The sequence below is a fragment of the Emydura macquarii genome, unplaced genomic scaffold (genome assembly GCF_026122565.2).
Source record: "Emydura macquarii macquarii isolate MOO-44397 ecotype Brisbane River unplaced genomic scaffold, CSIRO-AGI_Emac_v2 contig_2205, whole genome shotgun sequence".
NCBI classification, from domain to species: domain Eukaryota; kingdom Metazoa; phylum Chordata; order Testudines; family Chelidae; genus Emydura; species Emydura macquarii.
The window spans coordinates 2639487-2656320 of NW_027132342.1; the positions used below are offsets into that span (position 1 = coordinate 2639487).

The 16834-nt window shown below is 38.7% G+C and overlaps 1 protein-coding gene across 1 annotated transcript in view; it reads left to right on the forward strand.

Annotated features, from left to right (window-relative positions):
• Positions 1-16834, forward strand: part of PIK3C2G (phosphatidylinositol-4-phosphate 3-kinase catalytic subunit type 2 gamma) — a 262202-nt gene that overhangs the window by 211637 nt on the left and 33731 nt on the right. Inside the window, exons 30-31 of the mRNA XM_067558969.1 lie at positions 2193-2301; positions 13575-13650. Coding sequence (XP_067415070.1) covers positions 2193-2301; positions 13575-13650 — 185 coding nt within the window. The remainder of the gene's footprint in view (positions 1-2192; positions 2302-13574; positions 13651-16834) is intronic.

Sequence of the window (16834 nt, forward strand, 5' to 3'; positions counted from 1 at the left end):
AGCCACAAATTTTATATCCAAATTCTGTCTTCCTCAAAATGCTAAACAGGTTCATTCTAGAGAAAGGATTCAGATCCCTAAGTTTCTTATTGCTCAGATCTGGGGTTTTGATTGCCCCATTATAGTCTGAAGACCAGTTGCAATATTCTAATTGGGATCTGAATTTTTCCAAAGTGTAAAGATGTTTGAATCAGGGTTTCCATTTGAATCCATTCATAGTTCAAACTATTGAATTATAAAATAAAATTGCAAGATGTAGCTATTTCTATCAGTGTTCTTCATGAGCACCGACCTTTGAAGGGAGGAAAGGAGTTATTAATATTACATAGATCTATCAAAATCTATAATGTGACTTTTTAAAAATATTAGAAGCTATTTTTCATGTAAAACATTTTTTTTTTTTAAATTAATTTTTAAAGTACTTGCAAGGCTTTTAAATTACAAGAATGTGTTTTTCAAAAACCTGAGAAGGTCAATACCTCATTCTAAACCTTTTTAAGAACTTTGTAACTTTGCTGTCAAAATTCAGTCCCAGCAATAACGTGTCACAACATGGTCTCATCCCAAGAATGAATTATCTTTACCATTTTTCTTTAAAATATTGTTCTTTTAAGATAAACAGAATTTTTAAAAACATATGTTTTCCAGTTTGAGACTTTTTGCGCATTCCAGCTTTGATTTGAATAATTAAGGAGCCAAATTATTTCCTTAATTCGGTCTTATCATTGGAACTGCCATACCAGATCAGAACTTTAGTATGTCTATGCAGTACACTCCTCTGGCACTGGCCAGAGTCAGATGCTTCAGAGGAAGGAAAAAGCCCTGTTCCATAAGGTACCTATAAAATCAGTTTGAAGCTCTATGATTTAAAAACAAAATGACTGATTTTAACTTTGAAAAGATATTTCCCATGAAGATTGTTACAAACACTAAAAATATGGCCTAGGTCCAGATTACCAAGACAATGTTTAGTGGATCATATGGAAAAAATACATTATGGGCCTGATCTTCAGAAGTGCTGAGTACTCGCTACACCAATGAATGACGATTAATGGGAGATGAGAGTCCTCAGCATGCTGAAAATCATGTCTTTGGTATTTAAACATGTTCTGCAGCCCCTCTTCGTAAGTCAGACCACAGCACTTCCAAAAAAACACTTATATTCTATCACTTTATCTCTTATTTGATCTACAGAGGATTTTGATTTTATTTCATTGTTGCTTTTTTAACTAGGACAACAAAAAAGGCAATTCTCACACACACCCACGTTTGAGACATATTTTATAAAACAAAGATGTCACTTAGCCACAAAGTTTGGAAGCAGATCTGAACTTCCACAAAGTTCAAAGGGGTTCAGCTCTGAAGGTTTTGTTTGTTTGCCTATTAGAAAAAGATCAGCTGCAAAGTTCAGATCCAAATTTGTCAATCTCAAGTGGGTTCAGCGCTGGGATTTTAGTTTCGATCTATACACAATCCAACAAAAGCAAGGTATTTTAAGGAAAGGCTGAACACCAGGGAGGTCACAAGGCTATCCCTATGCTTTACTTGAGGTCTGAAAAACCATGACCGCTAATTCTTGCCTTGCCTCCTCTCTGTCATTCAGTGTTTCCTTCAGTTAAAGTCGATGAGAATTGCATCTGCATCTACATCCTCAGTGTAACCTCTGGGTTTTGGGTACATCTACTATGGTGAAAATAGAAGGTTTAGGGTGGTAGTCTGCTTTGTGTTATACTTTCTAGTTAGTTAATTTTCAATTGCTTCCAAAACAGTAGCATATGATGTAGACATTTGTTCCCCATTTTCATCCTTTATGTATGTAGGTTACCATCAATTTGTACATCCAGAGAAGACCAAAACTTTCAAAGAGCATGGTTTGGGGGATAGGATATTGGACAAGATGTCAGGAAAAGTGGCTTCTGTTCTTAGCTATGCTATTGATATGCGGTGTGACACAAAGCTGAAACATCTTGCCCTTGGTCACACAAGAAATCATTAGCAGAACAAGGAGTAGAACTCGGGTGTCAGGAGTCCAACCCTAGTGCCCTGCTCTTAAGTAAAATAAACATAATAATTAAAATAAAATCCTAAAGATGTCCTGCTGTTCTTATATAAAGTAGAGTACACAATATACTTTTTTTTTTCAGCTAATAAATTGCAGGAGAAATAAAATGTCTGCATTGTCTTTGTTTCAGGTTTCCCCACTGGTGGCATTTACCTTTTACTGATCTTGAACACAAAAGAATGAAAGACTTGAACCTCTATGTGAAGCAGTTATTGAATGGATCCAGCAAACTGTCTAATGTATGTGATCATTTTCCATCTAATAGCTTATATTGCTTTTAGCAGCTTTCTGTCAAGCCGATCCCACAGCTGACTACATCCTATATCAAATAACAACTCCACATTGCTGCACCCATTTTTAGGTGGAACAATGATAGCATCTAACAGGAGTAGCCACCCACAGACAACAAAGAGATTGAAAAATAATTTACTACAGCTGGCTGGGAGTTTTTTAACAGAATATGTTTTCCATCAAAAATGGTGATTCAGGGAAAACAAATCTTTTTGGGTTGGTTTCAACAAATTTCCTGATTTCAAAATTATTTTAGGGAAAAAAATAGTTTTGAAATTGTGAAAACATCCTGTTTCAACATTTTCTAAATAAAAGGTTCTGGTTTTTTGGTTCAAATCAACTTTTAATTTCGAATTTTAACTAAAGTATATTAAAAGGTCAAAATCAAAAAAGAATATTTCAAAACTATCAAAACAAAACATTGAATTTACCTGAACTGAAATATCTTTCTGATTTTAAGTTCACAAAAATGTTGAGATTTTGACTGTTCATCTAATTTGGGATGGAATTATTTTTAAAAACTTGAAAATTTTTGCAGGACAGGAAAACTCACTCAGCACAGTATCTTATACATCTGTGATCACACAGTGGACATTTAAGGACAGGGAAATTATCCAGGTGAAATAACAATCAGATATTTTTTTTCTCTTTAATAAGAATCCTGAATTGAAGACCAGCAGTCAATAGAAAATGTCAGTAGATTTCCAAAGATAGCTAACATCCCCATGATAAAGCAATACTCAGTCTTAGAGAGGAAACTTCAGACTCCAGGCTGATTCAGTCCTTGACCTCTCTACTGAGATTGACATTAAAAATGCAGAGTTTTGGATTAGATTTTCTGTGATGTATAGACCCTTCCCTACAATGAAATGGACTAAGACCATCAGTTTGTTTCACATAAGCTCCTTTTTGGTTATTAGTGATCTTAGGTTGTTTTAGGCTAGTGATCTAGAAATAACTTGTAGAAGTGATCTCTGTGTCTTCCTGTGCTCTAGGACCACCTGTGGTCTAGGCCTGTTCTAGGCTTTCAGTTTGGGCCCGGCACTACAGGGCAGAAACCATAGCCTGGTCTAAAGTAGGGAAATTAAACTGGTAGAAGCCCCTTGAATCTTTGCAGAGATGACCCATACCTGTCAATAGTGCGGAAGGGGGGGGAAGAATGAGGGCGGCGGTTTCAGAAGATGGTACTGAGCATGCTCAGTACAAGCCAAGCTGCAATTCGAGGGGGGGGGGCACGTGACCCTGCATGCTCCCCCCATATGTTGCCTCTGAAAATTTGTAAAATACTTTGTGTCTGCACACTAAAACACCCCCAAAAGACTTAGAAAGGATCTAACAGCCACCACTCACCTTGTTTAATAATTCATCTAATCTCCCATTACCAACCCACAGAGCACTAGTGGCCTGGAGTCACTTCCCAGAATGTACTGCTCCTGGGAGCTGAGTGGGAATTATGGGGTAGGTACCCAGAGGACACTGTAAATCAAACTTTAGAAAAGTAGTCTTGTGGCTAGAGGCAAAACTTAAACCATTCCAACATGGGTAGTGTGGATGCATAATACAACCAGTTCATTTACCACTGTTTCAGTTGATGCACATAGTTCAATTCTAGCGCAGACAAGGAGATGATAGTTTAGGAACAACTACTAAAATAATGACAGAGAAACTAATCTTTTACAGTAGGATATGTGCTGTAGCTAATGTTGTACAAGACTCAGTAGGCCATGTTAACGAAAAGAATAATAGATAGACAATTTTCATCTATAAAATGTTACTATATGCTGTACATTGTCTTCTTAACCATTATGTAAGTAACCAATAATTCTAGTGATCATCTTTATGTAATCACTGGGACTCCAGAACCACTGTATTGTCATGTTTTACTTTAATGTAGCTTTCCTGCCAGGGGATGTTAGATATTCTGAACATACTAACATATTTAGATCAAGGAGACTGGTTCAGTGGGTAATTTTCTTTAAATTAATGTCTGAGAGATCCTTGTTTTTTAAATAGTATCAACTTTCCCTTTCATCATATTGGATATTTGGTTAAGCTCCAAACAGAAAGTATTCATTAGGAGATGTTCTTGATAAAAATTATTGTACTTATTTGCTTCTGTCTGTCTTCTCAGCTCAGACAATTTTCCAGTCAAATATGTTCTTTTTCTCATGCAAGTAGACAGTCTGGTCTAAGCCATATCTAATGATAGTTATCTGTTCAAGAGTTACTTGTATTTTTACTACGTATTAGAATCATAGGGCTGAAAGGGACCTCGAGAAGTCATCTAGTCCAGTCCCCTGCACTCATGGCAGGACTAAGTAATATCTAGACCATCCCTGCCAGGTGTTTGTCTAACCTGCTCTTAAAAATCTCCAATGATGGAGATTCCACATCCTCCTTAGGCAATTTATTCCAGTGATTAACCACCCTGACAGGAAGTTTTTCCTAATTTCCAACCTAAACCTCCCTTGCTGCAGTTTAAGCCCGTTGCTTCTTGTCCTGTCCTCAGAGATTAAGAAAAACAATTTTTCTCCTTCCTCCTTGTAACAACCTTTTATGTACTTGAAAGCTGTTATCATGTCCCCTCTCAGTCTTCTGTTCTCTAGACTAAACAAACCCAGTTCTTTGTCTTGTCTCATAGGTCATGTTTTCTAGACCTTTAATCATTTTTGTGGCTCTTCTCTGGACTTTCTCCAATTTGTCCACATCTTTCCTGAAATGTGGCTCCCGGAACTGGACACAATACTCCAGCTGAGGCCTAATCAGTGTGGAGTAGAGTGGAAGAATTACTTCTCATGTCTTACTTACAACACTCCTGCTAATACATCCCAGAATCATGTTCACTTATTTTGCAACAGCATTACACTGTTGACTCATATTTAGCTTGTGCTCCATTATGATCCCCAGATCCCTTTCCGCAGTACTCCTTCCTATGCAGTCATGTCCCATTTTGTACATGTGCAACTAATTGTTCCTTCCTAAGTGGAGTACTTTGCTTTTGTCCTTATTGCATTTCTTTCTATTTACCTCAGACCTATTCTCCAGTTTGTCCAGATCATTTTGAATATTAATCCTATCCTCCAAACACTTGCAACTCCTCCCAGGTTGGTATCGTCCACAGACTTAATAACTGTACTCTCTATGCCATTATCTAAGTCATTAATGAAAATATTGAACAGAAGCGGACCTTGAACTGATCCCTGCAGAACCCCACTCGTTATGCCCTTCCAGCATGACTATGAACCATTGATAACTAGTCTCTCGGAATGGTTTTCCAACCAGTTTTGCATCCACCTTATAGTAGCTCCATCTAGGTTGTATTTCCCCAGTTTGTTTAAGAGAAGGTCATGCGGGATAGTATTAAAACCCTTACTAAAATAAAGATATACCACATCTACCACCTATCCACAAGGCTTGTTACCCTGTCAAAGAAAACTATCAGGTTAGTTTGACATTAGTAATTAGTACATATTAATTAATTCACATTAGTTAATTAATTAACTAATTAGTTAATTAATTAACTAATTAATTAGTTAATACACATTAGTAAAAATGTGTATTAATAAATAATTAAGGAGCTTGTGCAGAATAAATGTTTGGTGTATCTTGGAAGTGCAGATGCCTCTAGAATGGGATTCTTTGTCTTTAACATCTATTGCACTCTGTTCATTTTTGTCCTGCTGAATTGTATTTTAGCCAGGTTGAGGCCTAGGATGTGGAGACCCAAAAAGTGGAAGAGATTTTAATTATAAATATTGCTGTCCACCATCTGTAAACTGATTATCCTGATTGCCTACACACAAATTTTCATCTTGTGCAACTATGAAAACACTTGTTCTGCCTTTGCAGGAATTACTGCCAACTCAGATTTTTCATTATGTAACTAAAAATTCTAGAATTAAGAAGAATTGGACTACACTCAGATTTCTCACTGACTCATGAGTGCATTCCTTTCAGACCAAAACTAAGTGCCTATTATTAAAACAGTGTTATGTTTAACATTGACCTTTTCAGTTAAATGATTTAACATGAGGGAGGGGGAAATATCTACCTTATTGTTTGTATTATCATTCTGATGGAGTTAAATCTTTATTTAAAACATTTAACATACCAATGAAACATATTTTAAAGAATAGAAATTTCAAATTATCCACACATACCAATGTCCCTATACATTCACATACTGTGATAGGGTCTATAAACCCCACACTAGACATGAACGGGTTAAAAATCAGTTCTGGGCCCAGGTGGCTCCATGCCCCCTACACCTGCAGAGCCTGATCCTACTGGAAGAGAAGCCAGATAGTTCAGATGGGGGGGAACAGGGAAGGAGTACATACCTACCCTGAGAGCTCCTAAACAAGGGTGCCACAAAAGCCCTCACTGCGAGGAAGGGGTTAGCACCTGAGTCCAGCTGGGCTGATTGTTTTGTTTTGCTGTCTTACGTTAGACTTTGAGAGTTTGGGGAGAGGTGAACAGTAGGAAGTGGCCCAGGGAGGCAGCCTCAAAGCAATCTAGGTCACTTGATATTGTTGCCTTTCATAGGTCCCTGGGCTGGAGCCTAGTGGAGTGAGAGGGCCCTGGCTCCCCTACCAACCACGCTTATTGCAGAAAGGCATAAACCTCCCTTTAATCCCTCTTCTCCAAAGTAAGGAGACGACAGAAGCGCTGACAGCCTTGGGGTGAGGGTAAGCAACCTGTAGGAGTCCAGAAGTGGGCTGAAGACTCTTCCCATTGTAAGGGTGTGGGACACTCTGTATTTCTCTAGAGTCTGTTACACTGGAAGGAAGCAAACTAATTTGGTGACCCAGCTGGAGGATCAAGTCACCACCCACCTCAAGGCAAGTCTTCGCAGTATTGGAATAGATGCCAGTGGGAGGCAAGTGGAGGCCCAACAGCCTAACCACTAGGTGATACCACTGGTAGGCCAAGCCCCCAGTCACACACAGACATACTTTTACCAAAGGGTGCAATCCCATAACTGCTTACAATGAGGCATAATAAATCATTGGAGTGACTCACTGTAGTTTCAGTACAGGAAAGTATTTAAGCATGTGCTTAATTCCATCCCTGTTCAAGGAAGTGCTTAAACACATGCTTAAATGTAAGCATGTGTTTAATTTCCATTGATTACTAGTGAGCTTAATAGTGTATTTAAGAGAAGGGTTGGCTAGAAAACAAGAATCAGTTTAATGAAAAATGTTGGGATTTCAGCATTTGGTTTATTCCACATCAGGACAAAACCAAGACGTATACAAATTTTCCATGAAAAACTAATGATATCCTTCCTTGTGGGATAGCCAGATTCAAGTCCCTGCCTTGAATTGAGCAGAACAGGGATTTGAGTCTCAGTCGCCAATATCCCAGGTAAATGCCCTAACCACTATGTTATGGGCTATTTTGAAGTAGATTTCTCTCTCTCTCTCTCTTCCTCTGATTTTGACCTGAGAAACATTCCCAATGAAAGTTCCATCAAAGCTGATACGTTTTCACCAAAAGTTTTGGTTTGATGAGTTGACATCATCTGACGAAAAAATGTTTTATTGAAAAATTCTTGACCAGCTCCACTTAAGACCTATCTGAAATAGGAGAGCTTTCCTGAATCAAGGTCTACGTGGTTGCATGAGTAGGTCTTAAATATGTAGAATGGGATATAATCACTACAGCTAGAGTATTCACTAAAATTCAAGAGTAGGGTGATAAATAATATTGTCTGAATGAATTTTCTTTTGTAAAATATTGCAGCTAATAAACATCTGACTACAAACAGAAATTAAAACACTGAGTTTCTAGTATGGATGCATCTTTATTTTGATATTAAGTAGAGTAGCTTAAGTCAATGATAAAGGACAATTGTCAGCACATGTTTTTAGTTTCATTTTATTGCCACGAAAATAATTGTATTACATGCACAATAACAGAAAAATATTGTCATGTTGCACCAGTTATGCCATGGTTGGTTGGTTAATTGCATACACTGAGGCAATAATCATAGATAAACATGAGAACATGTTCAGAAATATTTGGACTTGTGCAGATTTGCCTTAATAAATAACAGCAACCAAGTGGTGTCTTGTTGTGGGAGAGAAGTCCAGAAACTATTTGAAATATCAACATGCAATAAATTGAAGGTTTGAAACATGGGAACAACAAAATTGCAGATTATCTCAGTGTAAATCAAATCTATGACACAAAGCATTCACAGGCAGCCTTTTCTTTTTTTTATGCCCATTGTTAACTCTAGCTGAGTGATGGGCTAAATGGAGGTTGCAAGTCCATAACAACCCAAAAGCCGTAAATAAGGGCTCCCACAGTAGCTCATCATTTTAATGCCAGGCTGTAGGAGACTGTCCACTCCCTAAGGAATCAAAACCAAATTAAGGCACCATTAATTGAGTCACCTCTTGTGACCTGTGTCAAGCAGAAACATATCAGTTGCTGATTAAGGTGAATTTTTTTTCTGATTTGTTTGAAGAGAGAAGTTACAGCTGGCCCTGGCCTACAAAAGCCCTATCTTCATTTATGGACCTGAATATAAAGTTGTGTTAATTTACCGGCCCTCAATATTTTGTATAAACAAGAAACTAGCAATCTATGTACCTGAGTGTGTGTGAGGGGTTGCTGCTTAGAATTCATAAATTTACTCATCTGGGCATGGATTATTTTCTCATCTCTTTTTCTTTATATTGGTTTCCATATTTTGGATTGACAGTGTGTTCATGCAGCTCACAGATTTTAGATTTAAGTTCCTATCCTGCCAACACACACGTGCTTAATTAAACATACATGATTTGTCCCACTGAGTTCATACATCAAATATTTTGGTTTGTTTTGGTGGAAGGGATGGGTTGGGTTTTTTTAAAATTTCGTAGAAAGTTCAATTAAAAAGACAACACTACCTTAACAGACGGGAAGGTGAAGTTTATTGTTTTCTCTCCAGTGTGCAATTTTTTTTAAATTACAGTATCCACAATATACTTCTAAAAACACTGGGCAAAATTCAGAACTAGTGTAAGCACATAAAGTCCATTGCTTTCACTGGAATTTTGCTGCTAACATCAGATGTGAATTTATCACATTGAAACATACAGGACTGATTTTCATTTATACTGGTCTCTTTACACCACTCTGGCAGTATAAAGGTGCTTTAAAGTGAGTGTGAATAGAAGTGGTTGTAAATTACATATACACCCACTTTAAGATCTTAATATAAATGAGAATCAGGCTTTAATTTTGCCCCTTTTGCTAGTCTGACTAATGCTTTGCAATATCAATGTAGTCAAAGGGACATTTCTGTATTTTAATTTTTTTTTCAACATCTTTCTTTTACTTGGGCAAAGAAATCCCTTATAAACATAGTGGAAGGATGTATAACCTCTAGGGCCAAATTCTCTCCTCATGTACACAGTGGTGTAAATCCAGAGTAACCAACTGATGTCACTAGACCTACTCTGGATTTACACCAATGTAAGTGAAATCAGAAAATGGCTCCAGAGTTCATTTCATGGGGTTGCTCTAATGTGCTAGACATAAAGCATCCAAAGTGTATGGTTACCTTGAATTTTTACTTTTCATGTACACACTGCAATCAAGCAGAGCCAAAATGGATAGGGTTCAAAGTCTCCTATCTTCCCCTATCATTTCCTGAAGGCATATTACTTGCAGCAGGGTCAGCTTTTTCTGATTTATTTCTTTCCTGTTACATCTCTGTCCTGTTGAACTATCATTGAAGCATGGATGTTCTCTGACTCCAGAACTACTCTAACATGAGTAAAGAAGATACACAGACAACTGTAAAAACAGAGCAGATCAATTTTTTTTTCTACTGAAATTATAGCTGACTAGAAATCTGACTATGATGAATTTATTTGCCCATGTATTAAGATAATTTTTGCTTAGGCATCAATAAAGAGGCCTGGCCAAATTCTACTGTGTTACACCAGTGTAAATCCAGACTATTTTCAGTGAAGTGAGTAGAATTAGGTGTTCTAGATTTATACCGGCATACCTGCGAGCAGAAATTTATCCTTTCAGTTTTAACAGCTGAGCATGTTTATGAATTCTGAACGGCCACATGCCCAGGTACATAGACTCCTTAAATAGAATATTCGCCTTTTTGATTTAACTGGCTGAACATCAACCATTATATTTTTACAGGTTATATGTTTATTAAAAAAAATAAGGCCAGTGATGGGAGATTTGCCTAAAATGCCTAGTATAAACCGTGTTTTAAAGGACTTAAACTGCGCTTACTGACCTGGGGAGAACATCTCTCTCTGTGAAAGAGTAGTTGAGTGTTTGTGGTCAATTCACTCCTTGGCCTTTGTGTTGAGACTGACAGCACAGGGGTCAATTACTGCCACACATGGCGATGTGTCTTTGTAATATGGATACCTGTTCACTTGGAAATTACTGAGGCAAGCAAAACCATTTCACCAACACCAAACACTTCTGATCACTAGCAGTTAAACTTTAATGGAATGCAGGCACTCAGACATTTAGAACACATACTGTTTGTGTTCATTTAATATGTGCTATCCAGGGCTCTAATGCAAAGTCTGTCCCTGTTCAGCAAAGCACTTAAGCACATGCTTAAGTCCCATTGACATTGACTTCAACTGGACTTACACACATGCGTAAAAGTTAAGCATGTGTTTAAATTCTTTGCTGAACTGGAGTCTAAATGAGCGTGTCCTGTACTATGCAGACATTCTCCCGATACTTAAGATCTCAGCCTCCATTCAGTTTGCTGAACAGTTGCTATCTCTCAAGCAGGGATGGGCAGGATGTCTATTACAACAAACACTTTGGAGATCTTTTCCTTGGCCTTGACAGCACTTTGATGTGCCCCATGTAGGCTGCCCAATCTGCCCTTTGATCCTGGGCTGACAGAGGCACTTTTTTTCCTTTTTCCTTGCCACCACTAACACTGTTATCTCCCTATCTGCATTGTTACCGTGCTGGGTACCTCATTGTGTTCTCTCATTGTTCTCTCTCTCTCTCTCTCTCTCTCTCTCACACACACACACACACACACAAACACACACAGAGCAAATTTCATGCCTTGAAATCAATAATGAGGTACCAGGGATGAATGTGCCCATTATGTTTATGCCAGTTATGGGATTTTGCACCATTTCCCATGTGCTTTTAAGTGACACTGCAGCACTGCAGGTGCTAGTGAAAATAAGAACTTGCAATTATGGTAACCTGAAATCACCCTCAGCTCTTCCCACTCAGTACTCTCCCTACTTCACCAATATAAATCTACCCACCTATTGTTAAAAGAGCAAGCAAAAGGAAGTAGAAAGCCAGGCTGCTCAGTATGCAATTTTTATTTCCCTTTCAAGTGTGTTAACATATTCTGCCTTCTGCCTCCTGCATTCCTGTCCTCTCAAGTTTTTGAAACTAGGATGACTACTTACATTTCTCTGCTTTCTTTTCATACTATTAAACAAGGGCCACGCTGCCAAAAATATACTCCCTCAACCCTGGAGTCTCCCTGCACCTGCATGTAGAGACTTATGCCGAAAAAGCAAATAAGGATCCCACAGGGAAGAACCCTATTGTTTAATAAAAGCTCAAGGTGACACTATTACCTGAAGCAGGTGTGTGTGTTCACAGGTGAGATATCCTCAGAAGATGAAAGTTACCTTGTATTTGTCAATACTCAGATTTATCAGGAGTATTGGCACTTTCTTGCTAATCTTTTTTTCTCCTATTTGAATCAAGGGAATGTGACATTTTTAGAAGCAGTTTGGGAATATTTTTTTTCCAAAGAGCAAAATAAAAAACAAAAAGCAAAAACAAATGTCAAAATACATCCAAATCATTAAACCATCTCTGAATGCTGAACGTATGTTCCTTGACTTCTATCTGCTAATCCCAGATGTTAATTGCTTTAGAGCTACATTTGTCACTAAACTCTTCCTTTTCTGTTTTTGTTTTTTGCTGCGTTTTGTCAAACTAAAGCAGGATATGCAGGACATGCTGTTGATAAGAGACATTTTATTTTTTTTGGCCCTGTAAAATGCTGATGACATTTGAATGCTGGCATCTGAAAAGATTTTTGTGCAGTATCCTGTTTGTTATAGTGTCAATTCTGGTAACGCTGATATAAATGTGGCTAGTCTAACTACATTAAAGCATCGACCATTTGACATGCTGCTTTATGAAAAAGCTAATAAAATGCAATTACTGTCCAGCTTTGATTCAGAACCCCTATAAGAGTTCATTTTGAAATTCACATTTTTATTGCACTATACAATATTTGAGGCGGGGGAGTTGGTTTATTGCGTTAGTGCTCTGAAACTGAATTCAACTTCCTTTTACATGTGTTTACTACAGCACCGCAGGTCAGTTAACACAAATAAAGTCTGTAATCTAGCACAAGAGGCAGATGCCTCTTTAAACAATGTGAAGAAAAATGATCCTCTTCATCCCATTGGCATGTCTGACCTCTTTCAGGAAGTTAACTCTTCATTAGCCTTATTAGAATGAGAGGGTCCAGGGAGCCAACACAAGATGTAGGCACCACTTAAATCCAAGTGGGACTTATGTGGTGTGACAGGCCTTACACTGGGCCTGTGCTGGGGTGAATCTCACCCTGCATGAAGAGGACCAATGCAAGAGCTTCTGTACCACTGCCTCCCCACAGAAGGGCTATACTGGGGGTGATGATTATATGTATTTTTGGAGCATATGTACCAACTAGAACACACTAATTTTGGAGCAAATGTACCAGCTAGAAACATTTTGGCCTTGCTATTGTGAGGCATGCTGATGGGAAGGAGCAAAGATGTACTGTCCCTGCGTCAGCCAGCTAATACAGGGCAGGATGGCTCATGGGGCTAAGGTGCAACCCTCTCAGGTGTGTTTTTTTTTTCCTGCTGCCCTAAATAGGGGCAACACGCCCCCTTGCTAGTGCCTGCTGTCAAACCCAATTTTTACACAGGTGGTCAGGGCCGGGGTTACACTCTCACTCAGGGGTGCAATGTGTATCTGCATTCATAGAGCAACATCTAAGGGGAGTACCATGGCCCTATCCTGCATGCTTCCCTGCAGTGGGAGGGAAGAAGCTCCCCTTTTCTGCCTATTCCTCTAATGCATGTGCAAGAGACAAACCAGGCCATTGCCCTTAGGGGCCCAGGAGGGACAATGGAGCACATCCCCACCCATTCACAGCATGTAATATTTCTGATTTTTTTTTATTTGATTTCAGAATGAGCACGTGCTCAGCTTTTTCCTTGATGGGTCCAAAACTGAGTGGCCGGAAGAATCCACACTTGTTAGCCGAGGCATGTAAAGTATTAATTTTGATCACTTTAAGAGGAAATTGGTCTTGGTAACATTGAATGCTGTAACGCAGAGGTGGGTCTAACTGAACCCAGTGATAAAAGTGGGGGGGGTTGTTTGTAAATGTGGGTATAATCACCAGTAAGTGATTATATTTTATTTCCCAACTCGTAAAGGTACATACAAATATTTTTAGAATACGATCTGCAGCCCCATTTGGCTTTAACATCCCCTCCCCCCATCAGCTACATTATTTCTAGCTGTACTTATGTTATAATTAAGGCAACTATATATTTGCATTTGAAACAATCTATGCCAGGTACCTTTATTGTCTTTAAACCAGGGTTTAAACCAGTATTTCTCAACCAGGGGTACTCAGAGGTCTTCCAGGGTGCACACAACTCCTTTAGATCAGTGTTTCTCAACTTGGGGATTGCAGTATGGATTTGGGGGGGGGGGGGTCACAAATGCAGGGCCAGCATTAGGGGGTGGCAAGCAGGGCAATTGCCCAGGATCCCATGCCACAGGAGCCCCACAAGCTAAATTACATGCTTCAGCCCTGGGTGGTGGGACTAGGGCTTCAGAAAAGGCTCACAAGTGAAAAAGAGGTTCAAGTATCACACTGAAATGTAAGTACAATATTTATATTCCAATCGATTTATTTTATAATTATATAGTAAAAATGAGAAAGTAAGCACATTTTCAGTAATAACGTGCTGTGACATTTTTATATTTTTATGTCTGATTTTGTAAGTAATTTTTAAGTGAGGTGAAACTTGGGGGTACGCAAGACAAATCAGACTCCTGAAAGCGATATAGTAGTCTGGAAAGGTTGAGAAACACTGGTTTAGGCACAACAAATCCTGCATCTTGGCAGGGGGTTAGACTAGACGACCCTTGCAATCCCTTCTAATTATATGCTTCTATGATTCTATTGGGAGAGGTACAGTGTGTTGCCTTCTGTGGTACTTGGGTTCCCATGGAAGCCCTGGGACCTTCCTGGCTCAAAGGTGGGCCCTGCAGAATATTCTATGGAGTGAAATCCATCCCTCTAGTGGAGTGATGGTGCAGAGGGAGGAGAATTCTGTGAGGAGAATTCTGTGTGGAGACTCCTTCCGTCTTCTCTTTCCCCTCCCACAGATTTTACTCCTTTTTTATATATGGGATGTTTCAGGCCTCCATTTTTACTCTCTCTCTATTCTAACAAAACTCCCACCTGGTTTTAATAAGAGTTTTGCCTGAGTGAGAACTTGGTGTTTTGTCCCTCAGCCCTTACCTAGGATAAACACCTGTCTCTTAGTTAGAATGAATATAAAATAAAAACAACATCCAGTAACAAGCAAGTTATGAATTTTGATTAAAACCGCATTCTTCACTTATGTCACTTTAATTTTCAAAGATTGCAGGTAATTACACTTATTAAAGAGAGTAAAATTAAAATTAAAATTTATGAATTTGTACTATGCTTCTAGCAATGAAGAGATTAAAACTCAGTGCCAAATTTACTTTGACATGAACACAGATGCAGTATGCCTCCTGGGAAGCATTCTGAAATATACTCAATATTGTCAGCATCCTACTACAGAGGGGAGCAGATATCAAAAATGATTTTGCCTAAGGGGTTTCATGATGATCATAAAAATAAATGTTATTTTGGTGGAAAAATATCCAACAAAACAATTCTGATATCAAGTGATGTTTATTTTTCTGTAATTGAATTACATCTGCTGAAAATACTAAAATTCCAGACCATTCAGATATATACTGTGAAGAAATGAAACTGTTGCTGTCATTTCTAATGGTTCACAATATGGGCCAAGTTCTCTGTTGGGACAATCGGGCACAGCTCCGTTGACGTCAGTAGAGTTGTGTCCATTTCTTTCAGCAGAGAAATAGGACCTATCTCCTTTTAAAACTAGAGCCAGGCTCATTGAATGGGGAAATATGCATTACACCTCACTGTGCAGGTATGACTCCCAATGCCTAATGTGGGAGTCACCCACAGACTGTTATACTGTTCCTTGTGATATATGTCAACTCTGTCTGCTGCGGTTGCCCATATATGCTTTTTCATTTTTTGCAGGCCATCAGTATTTCATGATATCTTATGAGACCAAAGCTAGGAAAGAGGTTAATGTTTCAACAGTCGAGGACAGGACGATTATAATTCTCTACCAAACTGTCAGTAGAGTAGTTGGTCATCTTCACAGAATTCTACCCCCAATCCACTGAAACTGCATGGTTTGTTTAAAAAAGATTCCAGAAACACTGAAGAAAGCATAAAGTAGGGCTGTTGTTTGCTTTTAAAAAAATGGCCATCCAAATAAATAAGGGGAGCGCAAACCTGACAACACTGCAAATCATTCAGCCTGAAGTTGCAGTAAATTTCCAAATACATTCACTTACTTTTTATCATCAAAAATAAATAAATCAGCATCTGACTTTAGCCTTACCCTGGATTTCCAGGGAAGGAGGATCCACAAGTCATATTATAAGAACTCCGTTCAGGTCTTGGCCCATGCTTTGTGCACTCAGAAGAGCTTTTCCATTGACTTCACTGAGAGTAAGATCAATCCTGGAAGTCAAATCTTGATTTGGTTGAAGTCAATGGGAGTTTTGCCTGTGACTTCCATTGGACAAATGTTTGGCCCTAGTTTATAAGACTGAGAACAGACAGAGCACACCACCTTTTAATAATGCAGAGCCCAAGCATGCAGGTCCACCAGCTGCTCCATATCCATATCAGGTACCAGAGCAGGTGTGTGCCATTGTAAGTTAGGTACAAATTCTGGTCTCAAAAGAAAATGGCAAAACTCCCATCAATTTCAGTGGCATCACAATTTGGCACTGAATACAGGCATGTCTAAAGTATGACCCGATGGCTAAATACAGCTGATGGCATCTGACTGCTGTTGCTGATTGTAGTTGAAAGTGGTTAATGCCTCAGAGGAGCCGCCTCAGTGCCTTGCAGGATCTGACTCTTTGTGTTCATTTCCTCCCATTTTTCTACCTTATGTTCAATTAATTTTATCTTCGTTGTTCAAGCTGTTTCAGATGTACACTGGAAAAAGGCAAATATTTTTTAAATAATAGCTATGCTCATAGCTATGGTGTCTGAAACAGACCTCACATGCTCATGTGGTTAATATATTTGTTTCCCCCGATGCATTTTATTGTCCTCAACCT